Below are 22,311 nucleotides of genomic sequence, written 5' to 3'. Positions count from 1 at the left end.
TACGAGGTGACCAAGACAGAGAAATCGCGAAATACTTGCCATAGCGCCAAGTTATAGTGACGTTTTCTTTGACGTAGACGTTTCAGTTGTCCTCGCTTTAAATCCTACTTGTTTCTGATTGGCGAAAAACTTGTGCAATATTTCTCCGCCAATAATCGTATCAATATTGAATTTTAGCAATGTTTGTTAATGGGCTATCGTTCATTGTATTGGTAGTATTTGGCTCGAATTATTTTCGTCTTTTGCATTAATTACGTAGATAGTCGTCAAATCACGCGGCATTGTGACCAAGTGAAATTTTTCTTGGGGACACAATATATAGACAAGAGTGAATTAGGTAGGACTGTTCTTCTATCAATTTACGGTCTTTTGCCAGCGCAGTGACAAATGGACTTATTTTGGAAACATTTTACGCGCGAAAACGAACGGCCGCCACTTAAACCAATCAGGAGAAGCCATGTCATGCGTGAGTGCTTCTGCCATGTTTTTTCAGGGACATGACAACTAATTTTTACGGCAACGGGTATTCTTTTGTGACTGTCCTGGGGAGCCCACCTAGGCTATAGGAACAGTGTTATCTAATTCACTCTTGATTAAGATAAAGCGCGAATGACACAGAAAGGATGAAAAGCTTGTAATCATTAAGTTCACTACGTTACTCGAGAGAAGCTATCCACTGGATACATATTTTTTGAGATTTCGCGGGGAGAACTTACATTTGTAATGTCAAAACAGCACGCGTGACGCAGTCCTCCGGGCGAAGCGGTATTGCGTGACTTAATTCGTCTCAATTTCATTGCGTGACGAGTTAAGGTTTATTGGCCAATGGTCCTACTTTCACGGTAATTTTTTTTAATTCTAAGCCTTTTTGTATACAGCTACCTTTTGTCCATATATAAAAAAATCCATTTTCTCCTCAGTTGCCTTTCGTGGATTATTTTCGAGGCATATGTGATTTTTTTTGGAATACAAACAGAGCTAGTATCAGCGAATGTAACGTTTTTGAAAACTAAAGAAATTATTGTCTGGCCAGAAAAAAGTACCCTGGAGGGATTACGAATTGAAGATGAAATTTATTTCTTTGATTATGTGAATGGTGTTTATTAGAGAAATTACATTCCTGTTTGAAAATTGTCGTATGTACAGGCTTCAATAGTTCAACACGGTATGGTTGTAAAATGAAATGTATTTGATAATAAAGAACCTTTGATCAGAGTCATTTGAGTTGATTGAATTCGCGTATAGTTTCTTGAAGTAATTCCCAGTCTGGGGCCGGGTTAGCGCTAACCGTTGGTTAAGAGATATCAAAACCTATAGGTTTCCATGGTAGTTAGCGCTAACAATGCTTCGAGCAACCCAGGCCTGGTTGTTTGAAGTAATCGTGTAGCTATTCCGGACGGCTACTTCCATTGGTCCCTGTGACCATGGGCTTCTTTTGTTATCATGCATTTTTTTGTTGTGTTGTTTCGTTTTCCAGTCACAGACCGCATCCGGTTAAGCCTGGTTTTTACTAGCGACGCAAGCATAAACCCAAGCACTAGAGCGCTTATTATTTCTCTCTCTCTCTCTACGTAGCGCCATCGAAAGGAGATCCAAAGAAGCAGCAGCAGTAGCCGTCTTTAAATTCCAAACATCTTAATTTAACCCTTTCATATCAATTAGTCTCCTTAAGTAGGTGGTGCTATTGGTGGTGGTGGTGGTGGTGGTGGTGGTGGTAGTAGTAGTAGTAGTAGTAGTAGTAGTAGTAGTAGTAGTAGTAGTAGTACGTGAGAATACTGCAATGAACCATTAAGTTTCTATTTTTTAGTTTAAGACCGTTCGTACTCTCTAAAAATCGTATCCGTTGCAAAGTCCAAACGAATTTTCTAGAAGTTTAAGTAACTTTGAGAACAACACGAGTTTTTTTTTAACAAATATATTAAAAATCCCTTTTTTTATTCTACCTTTCTCGAAGTACAAGATGGAACAGCAGGAAAAATAACTATTTACATGTTTTCAAATTCGAGTTATCGTCCTCCGTGTGCGTTAAGTGGCCTTCAAACGACAAACTAAAGAGGGCGCACTCGTGTTGGTTTAAGGTCAACAATTCACGTTTGCCAATCGTTCGCACGTCAAATACGAGTTTACTAACACGAAAAAGTAGGTGAAAAAGTTGGGGAGAATAGAGAGAAGTACTATTTGTCGCCAACAGTTTGCCAGCATGTTTGGCAACTGTTGTTGTCTCTTTCACACTCGCCAACTTGACTTTGCCAGTTAAATTAGTTTGTCGTGTGAAGGCCGCTTTGGATAAAGTATCACGGGAAATAAGGTCAAATAAATGACATCTGGGAGGTTACTGTGTACCGGGAAATGTGTGGAAAACATTGCTCAATCAAGCGGTTGATTCTTATCCACTTTTGCCATCATGTCCACTAATGTCCTAAAATAAAAAAAAGTAATTTTAATTGTTGCAGTTACTCTTTGAAGACTTGTGCATGGGAAGCACAAAAAAGAAAATGCCTATCCAGCGGCCACGTCTGCTTTCTCTTGCCTTGGTGTCCGCGCGACGCCTAGGCTTAGCCAATCAGTTAGAGACCGGAAAGGTTTCGAAAAACAATTTGAGAACATCCCAAGATTGAAGAATCTGGTTGCTCCGGAGCCAGCGTTGCAAGCGAGCAGCAACATATTCTGAATTAAAGAAAAGCTTTAAGGAAAAGCATGTAAGCTACGACGAATTCTCGAATGCATTGCATTTAACAAGGATGCACTGCGCCGCAACAGCCTAAACAAATAACCAAAGTAAATATATCGAGGCCTGCATTCGATGATGATGGTTACGCTGAAATAGGAGACTGGGCTACTCTCTTGCTTAACCTCCTTCCCAGGGTTCTCCCCTACTCGTCTCCAGTAGACGAGTAGGAGAGAACCCTGGGAACGAGGTTGCTCCCTTGGCTTATTTTTGGGGACTTGTCAGAAATTAGCAGGGGGGGAGGAGGGGTTGAAAATCGGGGAGGGTCACAGTTTTTTTTTGCCCTTCAAAAGGGAGGGCCGTGGAAAAATAGACAGCAAATTAATAGAGGGAGGGTCACAAGAAATCATGAAGGGATGCTTTAATGTTATGTTATAACACGAATACAAACAAGGTACAGTATGAAAATCATGTCATACGAAATATTTCCTGCCATCTGAACAAGTCAAGCTATTGATAGTTTTGAACGCGGCGCGTGTATCTTGGTTTCCAGCGGTCCTTTTTCTCCAACAGAGATATCACTTGCATGTTAGGTGTGCTTTATTAAAAGTACTGAACGTACCATTTATCCTCTGCAACTGTATAACAAATCTGAGGGGTGGGGGGGGGGGGGGGAAGAGAAGGTGTCAGAGAATTTTAGGATGAGTTCCATGGGAGGGTCATTTTATTTTCGGCGCTTTACTGAAAAGACAACTTACCATGCCATGAGCCAGATAGGACATTGAACTCGGCCTTGCTTTGATAATTCGGGCGATTATTTTATGGAATTCCCTATGTTACTTACATGATTCCGTAACTCATCAGAGCAACCGCAATGAGAATAGCAGTAGCTGAATCCAGGAAGCAGATTTTACGGTTTTTTTCGCAGACGTCATCACTGGCAATCATTCCAAGCGTCATAACAGCTCCTGCCAGAGAGTTAATCGCTGAAGAAAGTGGAAAAAAACTAAATTATTGAACGTATATTTTTGCAGAAAGTGCTGCTGAACTATAAGTAGCAAAGCTTGTGGAAGTGATGTTTTTCTTACAAAACCTGGAGACTTCATTTGAGATCAATGACCATCGACGAAAGCGATTTTAAAGTTAGCGTTCCCGTGGTTACACGAAGTTATTCAATTCCTACCAAATAGTCCAGTAAGCCTGTTTGGAGGTTCAGTGTAATACTTAGACCGCGGTTTTTAATAATTATAAGTGTAAGTAGATAAGTTATTTCCTACTTTTCTATTGCTCACCCGATAATCAATCAATCAATTAACTCTATTTAAAACACGGTAAATGGCTCAGCAAGCTGGTTTTTGAACATGCCGTGTAAGAATTACAAGGTGTAAATGTTAAAACGATTAATAAACTAGGTATAACTTAGCGCTAAAAATTATTTAACAGTCGTATGTCAATTCCTATTCCTCTTATCAAACGTGACTAATGAAAAGCGTGTGAAAACCCTTTGTATACGGACTGCACAAATGAAAACGGCTTGGAACGCGGTTTCATAACTGCCCGGCTGGAACTTGTTTAAAAGTAATTGTCTCTTTAAATAGGATTTCATTGCAATTTCTCCGTCCTATCACCTGCCTCGCCTTAAAGGCGGCTCGAAAGGGTCTTCCACAGGTAACAGTGTGTTTCCAATGGAAAAAGATTACAACACTGTCGATACTTTCAGTCGGGAAACGTTTTGATTCTTGACTAATGCTATTGTCACGCATCATTTTTTAAGGGCGTCTGCTAGTTCCCTAATGTTACCATAGCAATGGAACAGCACTGCTAAAAGACCCTCTAAAATTCAGTTTTTGGAAGCAATTAGATCCACTACAACAGTAGTGAAGTATAAAAGATATTACTTATTGTACCGTCGGTCTTCATAGCTCTGCTGCGTACTTTAGATGCAATCAAGAACTTAGAGCCAACCAGGAAAACGAGGAACACGAGGCTCGCAATTGAAAGCAGTTTCATCAATTCCTCCTGAAAGAGAGAAGAGTGTAAATGGCTTGGCAATAAAGATGTTATAGACCAGCCGGTCGTATTGGTAATATTATACCCAAGAAAAGGAGGCCAGAACCATGAACGCAAATTTATTGTCTATTTGAGTCACAACGCTTTCAGAGAACAAGTTAATTTTTGGATTAATTGCAGTTTGTCATCTTAACTGATAAAACGTACCTCAAATGTTTACTTACCCGACCTGGTATATTGTCCTCTACCAACGCGTAAACAGCTCTACAAGCGATCGCAACCGCCGATAGGATAAAGCACACCGCAATGGCTATACATGCTCTAAGAACAAACAAAGAAGTCTGATTGTCACAGTTAAACACCATTTAGCGGTGGTAAAGCGATGACAAGAAATAAACGACAATTTTATAAGTTTTCTTGTACCCCACTAAACTTGTTTTCCTTTTTCAGTATCTGCAAATAAATGTATTTTCCAGAGCTTTTAAACGCACGATTTGTCAGTTCCTGGTTGTGTTAGGGCGGTTTCAATTTGAGTGTCGAAAGTAATTAGCGAATTCATTTTGCTTTGGTTTTGCATTACTTCACTCAGTGATTGGTTCAAAAATCTCGCACCTTTTTTTCAACCAATCAGAAGTTGATTGGCCAAAGTAATTACTTTGGTTTTGGTTTTACGACACTCGATTGAAACTCGCTCTAATAGCATTGATATTGGTATTGGTAGAGCGAGTTTCAATCGAGTGTCGTAAAACCAAAACCAAAGTAATCAATTTGGCCAATCAAAAAGGACGGAGACAATCCAGTAAACCAATCAAAATTCGAAGTAATTACACATAGCCGACACAAAGCGCGGGAAAACGTGCACGCGCGTGCCACGATTGGTTTTGGTTTCACCTCTGATTTGTTGACAAAATGGCGCGAGAACATTGAACCAATCACTGAGTGCAGTAATGATAAACCAAAGTAATTATCTAATTCCTTTCGACACTCAATTGAAAACCGCTCTATTCTCGGTTTTCACATGACGTCACGGCCACCATGTTGGAACCCCTAAAGAAAGAAACGGTGGCCATGTTGGAGCCCCGACCAAATCCACCGGGAATTCAACTCTATTATTATGCAAACGTTTTCTTTTATTTTCGTTGAAAAACATGGCTGTTGATCATGTGAGTGAAAACCAACAATTGGTATTGGTATTGGCACTGGCACTGGCATTGACATTGGCATTGGCATTGGCATTGGCATTGGCATTGGCATTGGCATTGGCATTGGCATTGGCATTGGCATTGGCATTGGCATTGGCATTGGCATTGGCATTGGCATTGGTATTGGCATTGGTATTGGCATTGGTATTTTCATTTCCATTTAGGATTTTTATACTGCATGGTTGTCCAAGGGAACAGAAACCGGAAAAGTTTGACCTTCGGTTCCATAAGTTATCCCGTGATGAGAAATGATTGGGCCACTCGTGGAGAGCGCGATTTTCTCGCGGAAGAGGCATAAATTCCTGCCCTAAACACCAGTCCTCCCATACAATTTATGGGTTACCTCATCCCTTGTTTGTGATTAAACTTCTTAAAAACAATTCTCTTTAATTATGTTATGACTAGCCTTCTCTCCTTCGATGCAGGTGAATTTGATTCTTTGTCATCTGCTCCGCAAAATCGCCACAAAACTACGGCTGACGTTAATGAATCTAAGACAGCTGCAAACTGGACACAAAAACTACCAGTAACTAAGGTGAGTCACTGTTCCTGTGGGAGTGGAGAATATTAATCCCTAACCCTAACAAGTATCTCGTATACCACTAACGAATCCAAGATACTGTAACAGTGAGGAGAATAGAGCGGTTTTCAATTGAGTGTCGAAAGTAATTAGCGAATTGCTTTGGTTTTGGTTTTGGTTTTGATTGGTCTACTGGATTGTCTCCGTCCTTTTTGATTGGCCAAATTGATTACTTTGGTTTTGGTTTTACGACACTCGATTGAAACTCGTTCTATTTACCCCTGTAATTATTGTGATAAGGTGTATTTGACGATGGTGACTTGGTGATACTCGGAAAAAATCCGAGTGCTCCCGATTGCAGGAGTCGAACCTTAACGACCTTCCGAGAACATTATGCTACGAGAACATTATTCATCTAAAAATACTAATCACATTGCTTTGAACTCTTCGCGATCTTTCTTTGGCATGGAAAGAGTGTATAACTGTGTGAGAAAAGTTGAAAAGTTCTATTCGCAGGCTCACTTACTCACACAACCTCAAATTCGGCCATTTTACGTTGTTCTCAGGACGAGGTAATGGGCACAAAAAGACACGAATCCGGCAAAAGCTACAAGCCACCTCTACTACCTCTGGCCGTTAACAGCAGTAATTTGTTTTAATTGATTTAAGTCCTGTATGAAAATTCGCGAATCAGTTGGTGTCTAATCATTAAGAATATAGTCTTCAATGAGAAGCTAATACGTTTTGGCACATTATTTATTTATCTTTGCGCTCAGCTTTGTTTAGAGAGCGCCATCTTTGTTTGCATGTTGAAGACTGTTTAAATATTATGAATATTAGTCTTTGACCTCGATATCGGTGGCAACTGAGATCGGAATAGCTGAGGCCAAGCATTTTTTTTAAAGTTTTTTGATTGTAATAACGTGATTTCTACACATATGTCGTCATTACGGCTTTGAATTTGGTGCAATTTCAAGTGTATTCTGCGGGAAAGCTACGGAGAAGACATGCTGCACGAGCTACGAGCTTCTGACCCTTCCATTAATTAAGCAAGGCCAGTGTTTCCGTAATTAAAGACGTTTAACCAATTTATTCACAAAGCGAAAATTCCGGGAAGAAGTGTTTTACTCAGATTCTTTTATGTATATATATCGCAGCCAGTAGACAGACAAGGCTTTGTGTCTACGATTTCTTATCATTTCTTTCCCGTTTATCGAGCAAGAAGTAAAAAGAGAGAAAGATTTTAGAATAAGTGAATTTTCACAGTTTAGAGACTAAAGCAACACGGTACCAATTGCCTTTGATGGTAAACACGTAGTTCAATCTCTTTACTGAAACGACGGCAGCCGTTCGGTTCCCCTGCCCTATGCAACGGTGATTATATTGAGCTAAATAATCCCTTTTTAATCAGGAAAGCACACTTTATTCCGACCATTATCAAGCGTTATGGCTCTAAAATTGGCCATGTAATTTAATTAATGCATTAAAATGGAAAAGCAACGTGTTCAATTATGAAAAGTTGCATAATTAACTTACAGCGAATCCAAAAGCGGAAGGACTTCCAGCAATTTGTGAAGTTACTGCAAAAGAACATGGAGCCAAAGAAGGAAATAACACTTTATTCGTAATACGAGATGTTACACCACCATAATTTTGAGCGTTTTAAAAATTAATTATATTTATAGCAATAAACAGTTCGTGGAAGACGATCTGTGATTCTGGAATAAGCGGTAGTTGCTGTGGGGCGGTAGGCTCTAAGCACAAGAAAGCTTCAGATGTGAGGTTTTGCGTGTTGCGCCTTCGAAGAAAGTTTGGAACATTCGACTGGTTAGTCCATTCGGTTAACAACATGAAATGTTGAATGACTTTGTAATGACATCTGCAAATAGTTAGATTTTCTTGCCTTCTCAGCTACACCTGTCAGAACACCTGTCATACACAATGCTTGTGAAAGCTGAATGCAGAAACCCTATGGCTCGTTAGAAAATCCAGAGCACTGTTACTTTGGTCAGCCTCGGTGTTGTAAATTATGGCTGAATTTAAAATCATGATTTGCTACTGAATCAATTGCTTTTTCACAGCTAAGAACGCAAGCACGTACTATCCCAGCTTTTGAACATCTCTCGGAGCAAAAGGCTTACATAATTTCTGCCTAAAAGAACAATTAAGGGAAATAAAATACAGCTAGCCACAACAAGAATTTATAATAGGGTCAACTTTATACAACAGCATTTCATAGAATCAAGGGTTCCTGTACGAGTTGTACGGCATAAACTCCACAAGACGTCTTATGCCTTAAGGGTATAGAAGCCAATTTTCCCACTAAATAGATATCAAACATAAAGATGTGTTGCAGGAAGAAAGAAAGAACCAGTTGAAAAAAGGATATTTAATTAACTCAAGACTTACCGAAAAATGTTACCCCAATTCCGGTCGTAAAAATTATACTGATAAAAGAAATGAAAATTGCCGCTTTTCTCCAAAGTGAGTAATTTTCCCCACCTGTAAAAATGATATCACATGCACTGATTAGGTAACACAAATAAAACATTGAACAAGAATATTCAACGCGATAAGACCCCAGAAGCGACCCGATCGTTTATGGTTAGTTCTAATCAAACTTTTGTGATGTAACTCTCGCTTCGAGATCAAAAAACTCTTACCTCCATTTAAATTTTCACCTTTCTTCAGCGCGGAAGCATTTTCCTTGCTCTCCTCCTCATTCAATAAACTTTTGAGTTCAAAATTATCTTCTTTCTGCTCGACCATTGCCGCTGAGCTTCATTCGCTAAACCTTTTGTCGAAGCTCTCCCGAAGCCCCGCCGAAGCTTTGGCTCACCAATACCGCAATTTTCTATCGTGTCGCGCAGATTAATCGTTAACCAAATTCTTCAGTCAGCGTAGCCCAGACGTTACTGTTTATCCAGAAGCCAAATGCGCAGCGCACCACCCACCGGAGATATCAATTTCATGAATTGTTGTAAAGTATAGTATGTGATGTGTTGCCTGAACAACCTGCTTTAAGTCACCAAGCAGAAGGAATTTAATCAACTTTGTGAAAAAACTCGGCAGTGCCGCATATAAAAGCGTTCGCGAAAATATACGCGAATTTCTGAAAAAAAAAAGTAATAAAAATAAGGACTGCTTAAGTGAAAAAATTCAGCTAAGAAATGGAAGAAGCACTTGCATCAGTGACGGAAACGAGAACGTCACCAATTTGCGTATTAAGTGGGTTAAAACAATAGCTTTGCATGCCCTGCACGGGCGTTTTTCACTTTTGTCCTTTTCTTTGCCGTCGTCTGCAAAACAAAAACTCGAAATAGCCAAATTTGAGGGTTCTTTTTTTAAAGAAAGTCAGCACTTGAGGATAAATTTTCATTTTCTCCCCTAAATTAAGCGCCGTTCCGACCATTGTCATTTTTGAGTGATTACAATAACGCGAATTTATATTTTGAGATGACGCTCTCGTTACCGTCGTTGCTTAACTCCCTACTCTCAATTTAATCTCGACCCCAGAGCTCTTCTCTTGACTGAGAGAGAGAGAAGAGCTCTGGGAAACCCTGAAACAAAGTGCCTTCTCATTGGTTTCCGTGAAGAATCATCAAAAGCGTCTCTAATTGGAGCATTCATGTTAGCACGAGGAGTGAGCAGGCGCAGTAAAGTTCAAATTGCCAATTTTTGGCTACAAGAATCCTACGGCGCATGTTCTCCTAAACTTAGAGTTTCCCAGAGCCTTGGGCCTACCCTAGGCTCTGGTGACGAGAATGCTCCATTGGCAGGCATGTGCAGTATTTAACACACGCGGACATATTTTCCCAATGGAAGTGATGCTTGGTTTTCTGGAATTGCCAACGAGTTAGCCGAGCGAAGACGCCAGGCTGACGAGGCGGTATCCTTAATAGAGCCGAAGCGCGAGAGTGTTGTGTATGCAGAAAAAAAAAAATTGAGCGCTCCAGAGAAACTGTAATGCAAAAAGATTTGTCAAAAAGCCTTGGAAAGTATTGACCACTGCAGACTTCTCTCCAAACTACAGGCACTTGGGATTGATCGTACAGCACTAAAATAGTTTAGAAGTTACCGAACCGGGCGCCTGCAGCACGTCAGGATTGGTTCTGAGACCTCAAGCCTCGGCCCGATCACTCATGGAGTTCCACAAGGCTCGATACTGGGGCCGGCCCTCTTTAACTGATACAAAAATGATTTACCAACCGTCCCGGAAAGTGGCTCATTGGAATCATTTGTTGACGACTCAAAACTGTATTCGTCGTCTCCTGTCAAAAATGCTACCGCAGTTGTGCAGCAGATTAATGAAGGGGTAGTTTCTAAAGAAACTGTGGTGCTGCGTCGGTGGGGAAGTAGTATACAAAAATTTGGTTTTATCAACGGAGTTGATAATGTAAATTGGCCACCGTACAGAGATTCTAAAAGCTAGAATCTCTGTACGGTGGCCAATTTACATTATCAACTCCGTTGATAAAACCAAATTTTTGTAGATTAATGAAGACCTGTTTAAGGTTGCTACGTGGTGTTCTCGGTTATAATGCTCTCCTTATCAACCCTGATAAGATCAAACTCTTGGTGGTGGGAAATCGCCAGATGCTGCAAAGACTCCCCGAAGATTTTCATGTCACTTTACTGGGTAAAGAAGTTACTCCATTCAACTTAGCGAGGCATCTTGGACAATGAATACAAATGGATGCAACGCTCAGCTTTGATGAACATATTACGAACACCGTTTCATCTTGTTTCGCTAGTTCATGTCAGAATAACACAATTAAATATCTTTTTGACTCAAGGGCTTTAGAGAATCTTATCCACGCTTTGGTATTCAGTCGATTATTCTATTGTTCTCCTGTATGGTCTAGCACATCAAAGCAGAACGTCTACAAACGGCAAAGTGTCCAGACTTTTGCTGCAAGAGTTGTCACAGGCTCAGTCGAGAAAATTCGAACACATAACACCTGTCCTGAGGGGCTGAAATTGGCTTCCTGTTAGTAGTATGCTAACATATACTTTTGGCACTCTCCCGTTTTAAATTTGTAAATGGACACTAGATATCTCTGTTCCCACTTTGTCACTAGCCTAAGGGCTACTGTACACGATCGGAATACTAGAAATAAGAACAAATTGGATATTCCAGGATACAAATCTGCTGCTGGACAGCGATCTTTTCTGTACCCATCAGTAACTACTATGTGGAACTCATTACCGACTGCTATCACTGAAGTGGTAGGCATAATTAACCTCAGTAGCATTCAGTAGTATTTTGAAAACTATGAAAGACCTTTTCAACCCTGATAAGATCAAACTCTTGGTGGTGGGAAATCGCCAGATGCTGCAAAGACTCCCCGAAGATTTTCATGTTACTTTACTAGGTAAAGAAGTTACTCCATCCAACTTAGCGAGGCATCTTGGAATACAATTGGATGCAACGCTAAGCTTTGATGAACATATTACGAACACTGTTTCATCTTGTTTAATTTCGCTAGTTCATGTCAGAATAACACAATTAAATATCTTTTTGACTCAAGGGCTTTAGAGAATCTTATCCACGCTTTGGTATTCAGTCGATTATTCTATTGTTCTCCTGTATGGTCTAGCACATCAAAGCAGAACGTCTACAAACGGCAAAGTGTCCAGAATTTTGCTGCAAGAGTTGTCACAGGCTCAGTCGAGAAAATTCGAACACATAACACCTGTCCTGAGGGGCTGAAATTGGCTTCCTGTTAGTAGTATGCTAAAATATACTTGTGGCACTCTCACGTTTTAAATTTGTAAATGGACTAGCACCTAGATATCTCTGTTCCCACTTTGTCACTAGCCTAAGGGCTACTGTACACGATCGGAATACTAGAAATAAGAACAAATTAGATATTCCAGGGTACAAATCTGCTGTTGGACAGCGATCTTTTCTGTACCGATCAGTAACTACTAGGTGGAACTCATTACCGACTGCTATCACTGAAGTGGTAGGCATAATTAACCTCAGTAGCATTCAGTAGTATTTTGAAAACTATGAAAGACTTTACATGGAATTAAGACCTAACGCTATTGTTGAATCTTCAGTTGTATAAAATCCAATCCGATCTACGGCATCATCAGCGATAACGAAAAAGGAACTGAATATTCCGCGTTTCAAAATGTGATATTTAACAATTATTTCATGAGCGGGCGTTGGATATGAGATGGTCTCGTTTTACAGTTGTAGCTAAGTTACTTGGCCTACAAATGAAAGCGAGGCTGCAAGTGACCCTGTTTGGATACAAACCTTTGTGCTACTATGATGAGAAAATCACTTCCTTTTTTTTCAAATTTTGAAAGTGTGATTGCTTAACACCGACTGGCAAAATTTCGAGCTTTGATTTTTGTCCAAAGGCTGTTTACTTTGAGTGCAAGTTTTGGATTTTACGGTCCGCCATTACTCACGTTTAAAACTGACCGATGGGACTTCAGAGGGTTGGATCTAGGAGAAAGTGACGTCATTGACTCACTAGCTTAACATTTCAGCATGTAAACGCAGCTTATTGTCGGGAGTAATGATACACTTCCAACGAGATACGGGAATATTAATAAAACGTTGTAGATTTGTGACTAAAATAAAGAAAAAAAACACGAAGAAAAATACAAATAAAACCACCCGGATTTCTACCATGCTGCCTATGGTATCCCACGGAATTAAGAGAGACATTCAAATTTTTCCACTTCACTCTATAGGACATTCAGATCAAACCACCCACTCCCAATCTTCACTTCTCCACTTCAATCTTGGACACTTCAGCATGGAATAAATTACTTGTATACAAATTTATTATTACTTTAATTTACTACAAATCAATGTACAGCCAAGTACAAAGTGGTCATTTTACCTTATTGGTGCTTAATTTCGCGAATTTGTCGAGACAGTATTTCGCGGGGTTTTATTTTCGCCGTTTCAATAGGCAAATATGAAAAAGGGGCATTAAATTTCGCGATTCAAGCGTTCTCAACTTCATTTTATTTTTCAAGTCTGAACTTTTGTAAAATTTCTAGATAAACTGGAACAAGCAAAAGGCATAACTTTATTTCACAACAGATCATAAAAAATGGAACTTACCAGGAAAACCAGTTCATAGTTTGTGTATTTGTCGACACATATCCTGTATATGCTGTTGTAATTACATGTTAACCAATTCTCTCTGTGATTTGAATTTTCTATATGGGTGTTAAATTTCGCGAGGATTTTTATTCGCGGTTCTTTCGTTTTGCATTTTATTTACAATCGCGAAATTAAGTACGAATAAGGTATCCCTTTTGTTCCGAAAACTTTAACATTTAAGGATATTTTTGGTTGGTCGCGAAATCTCCGCCCCAACCCACCCTCCCACAACAAAATCATTCGTACGGGGAATCAGGTATCAGGCCGAAAGAACGCTAGCATAGAAAAGCGAACGAAAATCCGAACAATCTAAGTCCGATATACCTCGTTAACAATGAGAAATTTTACAAATAATGGATGGGCACACTAGCGCTTTAGCGACAACAATTTGTCAATTTTTAATGAGTGATTACCAACAAGGCTTAAGAACTGGGGAAAAAACCAAGATCATGAGCTTCAACGTTCAAAGACGCCATGCCCAAAAAAAATTCGTTCACCATTGGAACAAAGAAGGTCCGCAAAGATTTCCCTAAAGTACACTGTTACCGCAACCATGGAAAAAAAAAGTCAATTCTTTTTCTCTTCAGATTTCAAAACTATGGTTTTTTTCAAACTCTCATTGGCCAAAACGTTCAGCCTTAATTTGCAGCGGGCAGCTCTATATTTTAGTGGAGGCTGTAAACTGCAGGCTGCAGGTTGTAACTTAGGATTACACGTCATTGTTTCACCAAAGCTGAAACAAGCCAAACCTTTAGCAATGCTAATATTAGGCCTAAACACTATGCTTTAGATAATGTTTAAGCCTTAGCATTTTTTGTAAACGTTGTTTCAGTTATGGTAAAGCAATGACCTTCAACCCTCAACTACACTTTACACCCTCCCACATTTTAGCTGGGATTTTACAATTATAAGGCCCACTTCTACCAACATCCAACATTACGTGTTGAGAGAGCTGGATTATGGAGAGAAAAACACCAAGGGCTTTTTTACTACTTAACAATTAGACCCGTAGCCCGCAAGGGCTACGGGTCAATAGCCCATGAGGCGAACATGGGCTATTGACCTGTGGCCCTTGAGGGCGAAGGGTCTAATTGTTTTAGTATCACCCAACTAGTCGGACAGAAAAGGCAATCGGAAAGTTAGCAAATGCAAGTTGAAGAAATATTTCTTTGGGAATAAAACGAAAGAAAGCGTCACGCTTTTCGCTACTCGAGGACTATTACTAAAATAGTCCTCTAGTAGCGTAGCCAATCAAAACGCAGCATTTGCATTAGTCCACTAGTTGGGTGATACTAATTGATATTCTACAGTCAAATTCTAAAGTATAAGTAGAGGGAATGAACGTGCTTGTACATTTCGTAATTTACATGGGCAGGAGTGATGTTTTGAAAGTTCTCCAAAATTGCAGCAACGAATTTGAATGAGTTAAAATTGAACTGAACGAAAAAACGGACACCAGAAATAAATAGAGCACCTTTACTGTAGTAACCCTGCAAAGTTTCAGCGTATTAGGTGTTATATCAGCTGAAAAAACGTAAGTTGAAATTTGACAAATTTACAGACGATTGTATGACTGGAGGTATACGTCATACCAACGTCTGTAAATTTTTCATTTTTCAACTTACATTTTCTTAGCTGATATTACACCTTACCAAAGTAAAGGTGCTCTTTTTATTTCTGGTATACGTTTTTAATGTTAACTTGAATTTTCGGCCGCCATTTTGGAGAAGGGTCTATTGTGCCGAGTGCAATTTGACAACTTTGAAAACACCACGAGAGACCAAAAAACACGAAACGCACGAGAAAGCTCCTACGATTTTTTATTTATTATATACTCAACAAAATAACTCCATCGCTCTGTTTCCATAGCAAGTTCCGTATTGCACTCTTTAACCTCTATTGCAATCTGTAACGCATTTATGACTTTGCCATTGACCAATCAGAAACGCAGCATTCTGTTGAGTATATAATAAGAGCAAATGGCATTACTCTCTCCACAAACTAAATCCCTGGAAACAATTCATGCTCCATACAGACAACATCAATCATTTGTTGGGCTAAGTTGGTGTTACAGTATTAAAGTGCTTTTTCCTCCACTGCGTTCAAAATTCAAGGACTCTTCCAGGATGAAGGATATTTACTATTTGGTTCAAATGTAAGTGATAGTGGACCATATCATTGACAACTGTTAAACTACTTTATGTGCAACTATTGGTGGTTTTCATGTGATGTCATCTCCACAATGTTTGTGGACAAAAACAATAGATTTCTCATTGCCTTCTTTTGTTCGTTTACCAGCAATATTGTACATTACACCATAGACCAAATCGGCTAACTCAACGTTGTACCCAATTCAAACCCTTCGGGAATAAAACAATTTTGTTCCAGGTATTTCCATATTATTTCATGTGAATGCTACATAATTTGTAATGCAAATATCTCGGGAATACCACAATGAGTTAGCCGAACCTTGGTCTCAAGAATATTTTGAAAACTATCTATTGCTTAAGTGGTCAGTTTTGCCAAATCAGTTGTTAAACAATTCTGGAGAAAAAACAATTGATTTCCTTGATAGAAATACACTTAATTGGCATAAGTTGATCACATGATCCGACAGGGAAAGGGATTGGAGTAAGATATTACAAAGCCCACACAACATGCATAGTGTTTATATTCTACAGCTTTCTACAATAGAAAAACCTATTTTACTGCTTTTAATTAATCTTTATCATCTGCGTGTCCTTGGATCACGACTTGTATTGATTACGTTACGCACACTGACGTCAGAGCTAGAATTATGAGTTCCATTTGCACCATGTGATCCAGCCGCAGGAAATCCTCCACTATTTCCATTACTACTACTAAGACCATTGTTGCCACGTAATTTTAACCTTGGGTCACGAGATGCATCTACCTTGGGAGGGACGTTTGCTTGAAGGGCTGGCACATCCGGTTTGACGTAAGGGTGGAATCTATGTTGTGCCACAGTGGTTCCGTGGTGATTGTTTGGAGGAGTAGTAGAAGCTGAATGTTCTGAATTGTGGTTTTGATTCCGTGATAAGACTGAGGAAGATGATGATGAAGATGACGATGATGGTGTTGTTGATGATGATGTCCCTGACAGGTTGAAAGCATTGGGTGAGTTTCTCCCTTGTTCACCTTGTTGGAGACTCTGGAAAAGTTAACATAAGTGTGCAGTGTTTTCCTTTTTGCAGAGGAAAGGCTTTATTGAGTAACAACAGAAGCAGGAGACTTTTGAAGAGTGTTACTCGAAACTCTTTTCCTTCAATGGAACAAAGCTGGGGATTTTAGAGACACCAATTTTATGCCCAAATATGGACAAAAATAAGATCGAAGCTGCATGCGCGGGAAAATAGGCGAGCTAAGTTACATCCAAATAAGGAAATTCAGTTGTGAAGAATATTACTTAACACTACAGACAACATACTTGGGGTGCATTGAAGGGCCAGGACAACTGAACCAAACAGACCCTTCTCCAAAATGGCAGTTGAAGATTCAAATAAGTTTAAATTAAAAATGCTTACCAGTATGGAATAAATTAGCCCCCAGTCACACACATGTATAAACGTCTGTGAATTTTTCAAATTTCAACTTACATTTTCTCAGCTGATATAACACCTAATATGCAGAAAATTTAAAGGGTTACCATTAAAAGTAAAGGTGCTCTTTTTATTTCTGGTATCAGTTTTTGATTTAGTTCACTTTCAACTCATTCAAATCTGTTTGTGCCATTTTGGAGAAAGGTCTATTAATTGCAAGTCAATCTTTGCCTGTTATCTCTCTTCTGACCCAAACAAGAGTTCAACAGTAAATAAGGAAAAGTGGCAATACATATGCATAATGCATCAAACTCGACTCTTAGCCAATTACATCCGCTGCGGGCGCATACCTTTGATTGGGATAACCTCTGGTATCCTTTCCTTTCATTGAATTAAATGAATGAAGTTGGTATTATTATTATTAGTAGTATTATTATTAATATTAATATTATTATTATATCAAGAAAAACAATACAAAGAAAGCAAACTGCCATGTGTCTAAGCACTCAGGCAGCGGGAAGGCAGTAATTAGACTGTCAACACCAAAATTGATTTATTTCCAACGAATAAGAAATAAATACCTGCTTATATTGCTGAATAAATTCTGCATTAGGATCACTCATGTTTGGTACCTCACAAAACACCATGCAAAAACTATGGAAAAATAACACTTTTTAAAAGAAAACATACTGAAAGCAATCAGTAAAGTCATATCATTTACTTATTAAAGGACAAATCACTCTATAGACCATATCCATAAATGGTGGCCAATGACTTACTGTATCCCTTTGTCCTTGTGCTAATAAGACAAGGACAAAATACAAAATAACTGTTGCTTTTAGAGCGAAGCTAGTTGGTCTCATCAGCTGCCATTTATAAATACTAATTATCTATGTGTATGTGTAGGGAAAGAGGACACTGGGCTGATTAATAATTATAGCAAATGGTTTGTATCCCAGAGCCAGTTTGTCTAAAAATTTTCAGGTGCCACAATTTCCCTGAATCTTGAGAACAGAGAGATATAAATGTATTACTTCATCAAACTTCACAATCAGTTTGCTTTTTGTTATCTTGAAGACATATTTTGAGACCAGCTTATCAACACAAGCAGATGGCAGTTTGGTAAATATCTCGCTGGGTTTCAAAAGTTTTTGGGACTTTTCAAAAACAGGACCAAAACTTGATTAAGTAGGATCGTCAAGTTGAGAGTAAGTTCTGAGAAAAAACTGTTCTTGGTGACATTGACTGACATTTCAGCAACCTGAGCAGAAGTCATGATCCAAGTCAAGTGAAGATGACTTCTAGCTCAGGTTGACTCTGAGGATGACTTCTGCTCAGGTTGTCGAAATGTCATTCAATGTCACCAACAACAGTTCTTCTCAGGACTCACCCTCAACTCGACGATCCTACTTCATCACATTTTGGGCCTGTTTTTAAAAAGTCCCAAAACTTTTGAGGCCCAGAGAGATATTTACCAAACTGCTTGTGTTGATAAGCTGGTCTCAACATTGAAGCTGTCAGTTTAAGATTGTCTTTTTTGTCCCTCTTAATAAGTCCAAAAAGTGAAAGAATATTTTGCCTTGAAGATAGTTACCGGTAGTTACATTTATTTAATGGGGACAGTCTCAACACTGAAGCTGTCAGTTTAAGATTGTCTTTTTTCTCCCTCTTAAGTCCAAAAAGTGAAAGAACATTTTGCCTTGAAGAAGGTTAGTTACATGTACATTGATGGGGACAGTCTTTTTTGACTGAGTTTATCCTATTCAAACCTTAACCCTTTCAGCCCCGTGGGGTTCCCCATTGACGAGTAAAATCGTCTGGCGTTGGACAGAGTAAAATCTATAAGTGGCACTATTGGGAGTTAAAGGGTTAAACGCCCTAGGATGCCCCCACCCTCAGGGGGTGATGTAGCAGCTCTGGTAATGTATAATGTGATTGGCTCACTACATAGCCAAAAACAAAAGACTAAACAATTGAAACAATGACTTAAACTTAAAAACAATAGAATTAAGCTGCTTACAATACCAAACAATAGCAGGTTACGAGAGCTGCTACACTGCTGCTCTCAGGGGTCAATGGCTTAAGGGTTGACTAAGTTCAATGCACAATCAAGAAAATTGAAATGGTGCCCATTTTAAAGTTCCCTACCACCTCTCCAGTCAACAAACTTCTCCACTTTATTTATTCTCTGAAGTCATTCAAATAATATATTGTGTTGTATTTTACAACTTTAACCCTTTGACACCCAAACCAGCCTAAACCGCCCAGACTCATCAATGGGGAAACCTGGGAGTCAATGCGTTAAATTGAAAACTCACTTTTTTATTTGCTTTGAAAGACGAGAAAAAAGTGGTCATACATGCAGTTTGACCATGACCGAGCAATGATTAGGGGAATGGGTTCCATACCGGATTGACAGGTTTGCATTGCTGTTTTCAAAGAACTTTCACAATGCAGAGCATTCTGTGACATCAACCCGGTTTTAAATCCATTCCTCTTCCTTGCACAGTCATAGATCAAATTACAACTAGTTTTACTAATTTTTAGGAGCCTCTAAAACAGCGACTTTGAAGGAGAGAGCTTTTAGCAAACCAAAGAATTAGTGTCAGACAAGTGTAGAGAATTGTTGAGGGGATAGGTTTTTTTTCGGTGAATTAGACACTTCAATAAAATGAGAACATTCTTGCTACATACTCGCCAATTTTCTCCATGTGCCCTGCTCTTCCTGTGTAAAGAGTTAAACTTCCTTTCCATAATGAGGAATACCTGGCAACATTAAAAATACCAAATGCAGCTGAATAATCGTTTTTGTCTCTTGCCATTTTGTCATTTGCTATTTCTTGACTTTCAAATGCGCATAAGCTGACAGAGCAAGCTCTTGTCAAGGTTACAGACAATTTGCAACCCACAATCAGCCATTGGCATCTCACACATTAATTCAGTTTTAACTTAGACAACTAAGTCTGTCAATTAACTCTAAATTAACCCATTCTCTCTTGGACGTGAGAATTACAGATTTTACTGTTTTGCTAACCTCAGACCATTTTACTCTAAGTCAATGGCGGTAGCTTTAGGGGTGATTGGGTTAAGCCTTAACATAAAAGGTTCAGATTCATGCTAGGGTTTGTTTTGGCCATTATTTAAAGCTACTGGTTACACCTCATTAGTCTATCTGCGAGCCTGTGAGCAGCTCAAGGAAGGGAATATGATGCAAGCATGATCACCAATAGATTTAGAAAATTAATCTTAGAATTAAGGTTAAAGAACAATAATTATTACAGTGTTACATAAAGTGTTACTTTCAAATTATGACTCTCATGCCACACTGGCTTGCAATTTGTTTAGACTCGGGACAACAAGTCCTTCTTACTTCAAAGCAAATCTAGTCACAGAGTGTTGCTAGGGTGCCATGTAATTTCTAATCAGACAAATTACCTCGAGGAAAGTCCTATATTGATGAAACAACCCCAAAAAAATCCATCTTAATAATTTATCCCTTTAAGCCCCGAGGGGGCCCCATTGATGGGTAAAATTGTCTGGCTTTAGACAGAGTAAAATCAGAAAGTGGCCATTGGGAGTTAGAGTGCAAATTTGACTCTACTCGAGGGGGCTGGACAACAGTCATGTGAGTCTCGCATTTAAATCTAAGCACCCATTTCAAATAGCACTGTTAAACAGTATTATTTTAAGTCTAAGCACCCATTTTGAAACGGTTAGCTTTCAATAACTGTGTGACTTGCAAGTTGGCTCACATGACTCTCGGCCATGGCTTGCATGACTGGCAGCCATGGCTCGCACATTGTCCTCACTCCTACTCAAACCACTTTCAACCACTTAAATCTTTCACCAAAAATGAAAGAGCAGAAATTCACGACGACATCTTGGTCCATGCCAAGTGCCATCAATGGATCCTATTTTTTTCCACCAATGTGCTTGCCTTGCCCACATCATTATTTTGGCCACTAGTTGTCTTTACGGGTTACAAAGCCATACTAAGATGGAACATAATTTTCCCACCAAACTTTTGCTAAAATGTGAAAAAATTAATAGCCAATATTTGAGAATTGTTCATTTTCAGTATCCATATCTGAAGTTACGAAAAAGTCATAAAATTTAAGTACAGAGTGGTAAACAATGTCTCTTTTGGTTTTTCAACTACCCTCCCCTCCCCTACGACATAAACCTCTATCGGACAACCTTGCAACGGTGATATTAAATAATCCCGTTCTTTTGGAACCAAAATCCATTTTCAAAATATTTGAAGGAGGTCGCGACAGAGAAGCCTAAATTCCGACCGCCGAATATACGCAATTTGCCTCTTTCTGTCGGACAATGGCAGACCCCCCTCCCCCCTGGGAACTTCCTCGCTGACGAGGAACACCGAAGAGAATTGATCGTTCGTATTCGGCAGTTGAAGGCATCAACACACCACCAAGAAAGCTGTTCTTACCCTCGAACAAACTTAATGATATCTCCTGGTTGTAGAATTTCTCCGACTTCGTCCCAAACGGACACCATAATAGAGCCCGTTTTATCCGCAACCCGACATGTACGAACAACATGAGAATCTTTAGTTTTGGTCGCTTTCCCTGTAAGAAAGATTCGCGAAATTTTAGCGTGGATTCTGTGTCAGACCAAGCAGGGAACGAGCAAAAGGCTAGGGGAAGCTTACCGACTTCCAAAACTATGAATAAACAGTTTAAGTTTTTTATGCCGGGCCGAATATCTTTGATGTCTGTAAAATGCCTCAGATCTTCCGCCATTACATTCTCGTGGTCCTAGAATATTCCTTCCGGTCGAATGATCGCGCAGTTTATAAAGAGCTGATCTCTGACGTCATCTGCACGTGTTTGGTAATATTGGCATGGACTCGGAAATGCTGTGTTGGATTAACAGCGACTGGAACTCTTTTACTGATAAACTCTTGTTCTTAGGCGGCTGTTTCTGTTATTTTCTTTAACTTTTCTTTTCTATCTTCCTCTTTGTTCTGTTTTCGTTTAAATTATACTCAATATTGCAATACATATTAAAAACTCAGCCAAATTTTCGTCAACATTGTGATTGATTTACAAACTTAAATTTCTTCACAAAAGACAGAAATAAATGCTTTTTGTCCTAGTCGTAACTATTACAAAATACTCGAATCTGATTGGTTATCAACAGCCCTGATTTCGGCATTAATAGAGGCTTATTCATAAATGGCGGTCACATTCATA

The 22,311-nt window shown here is 39.2% G+C and overlaps 3 protein-coding genes across 5 annotated transcripts in view; 1 reads left to right on the top strand and 2 right to left on the bottom strand.

The window, feature by feature from the left end:
• Positions 1 to 1,213, top strand: part of LOC138049271 (neurabin-1-like) — a 23,810-nt gene extending 22,597 nt beyond the window's left edge. Inside the window, exon 14 of the mRNA XM_068895472.1 lies at positions 1 to 1,213. This exon is cut by the window's left edge and continues 641 nt beyond it. The gene's annotated coding sequence lies outside the window, so the exon portion shown is untranslated.
• On the bottom strand, positions 558 to 10,748 carry LOC138049272 (transmembrane protein 163a-like). Of its 2 annotated transcripts, none has more exons than XM_068895473.1 (8): positions 9,064 to 10,748; positions 8,810 to 8,902; positions 7,937 to 7,980; positions 6,287 to 6,387; positions 4,903 to 4,999; positions 4,567 to 4,687; positions 3,513 to 3,654; positions 558 to 2,419 (listed from the first exon to the last, which is right to left on the bottom strand). In XM_068895473.1, exons 1-8 carry the CDS (start codon positions 9,167 to 9,169, stop codon positions 2,368 to 2,370), a joined length of 756 nt encoding a protein of 251 aa, XP_068751574.1. In that variant the 5' UTR covers positions 9,170 to 10,748; the 3' UTR covers positions 558 to 2,367. The 2 variants fall into 2 exon arrangements, with proteins under 2 accessions (XP_068751574.1, XP_068751575.1); XM_068895474.1 differs by having other exon boundaries at positions 4,576 to 4,687.
• Positions 10,749 to 13,761: 3,013 nt separating this feature from the next.
• On the bottom strand, positions 13,762 to 21,894 carry LOC138049270 (SOSS complex subunit B1-A-like). 2 transcript variants are annotated; one of them, XM_068895471.1, is made up of 6 exons: positions 21,768 to 21,894; positions 21,546 to 21,684; positions 19,790 to 19,861; positions 17,677 to 17,749; positions 16,450 to 16,707; positions 13,762 to 15,490 (listed from the first exon to the last, which is right to left on the bottom strand). In XM_068895471.1, the coding sequence occupies exons 1-6, from the start codon at positions 21,856 to 21,858 to the stop codon at positions 15,425 to 15,427; spliced, it is 699 nt and encodes a 232-aa protein (XP_068751572.1). In that variant the 5' UTR covers positions 21,859 to 21,894; the 3' UTR covers positions 13,762 to 15,424. The 2 variants fall into 2 exon arrangements, with proteins under 2 accessions (XP_068751572.1, XP_068751571.1); XM_068895470.1 differs by lacking the exon at positions 13,762 to 15,490 and having other exon boundaries at positions 15,655 to 16,707.
• Between the last annotated feature and the right edge of the window lie 417 nt (positions 21,895 to 22,311).

The sequence above is a fragment of the Montipora capricornis genome, chromosome 5 (genome assembly GCF_036669925.1).
Source record: "Montipora capricornis isolate CH-2021 chromosome 5, ASM3666992v2, whole genome shotgun sequence".
Taxonomy (NCBI): domain Eukaryota; kingdom Metazoa; phylum Cnidaria; class Anthozoa; order Scleractinia; family Acroporidae; genus Montipora; species Montipora capricornis.
This window is presented reverse-complemented; position numbering and strand designations above follow the sequence as displayed.

What these genes read in the sequence shown, in the direction of transcription:
- LOC138049270 (XM_068895470.1), bottom strand. Translation starts at nt 21,858, where the DNA reads ATGGCGGAAGATCTGAGGCATTTTACAGACATCAAAGATATTCGGCCC. An exon ending in ATCATTAAGTTTGTTCGAGG is followed by an intron (nt 19,862 to 21,545) that starts GTAAGAACAGCT and finishes TAATGTTGCCAG; the next exon opens with GTATTCCTCATTATGGAAAG. An exon ending in CACATGGAGAAAATTGGCGA is followed by an intron (nt 17,750 to 19,789) that starts GTATGTAGCAAG and finishes ATTTTTCCATAG; the next exon opens with TTTTTGCATGGTGTTTTGTG.
- LOC138049272 (XM_068895473.1), bottom strand. Translation starts at nt 9,169, where the DNA reads ATGGTCGAGCAGAAAGAAGATAATTTTGAACTCAAAAGTTTATTGAAT. An exon ending in GAAGACCGACGGTACAATAA is followed by an intron (nt 3,655 to 4,566) that starts GTAATATCTTTT and finishes CACTTTCTTCAG; the next exon opens with CGATTAACTCTCTGGCAGGA. An exon ending in CTGATGAGTTACGGAATCAT is followed by an intron (nt 2,420 to 3,512) that starts GTAAGTAACATA and finishes TTTTTATTTTAG; the next exon opens with GACATTAGTGGACATGATGG.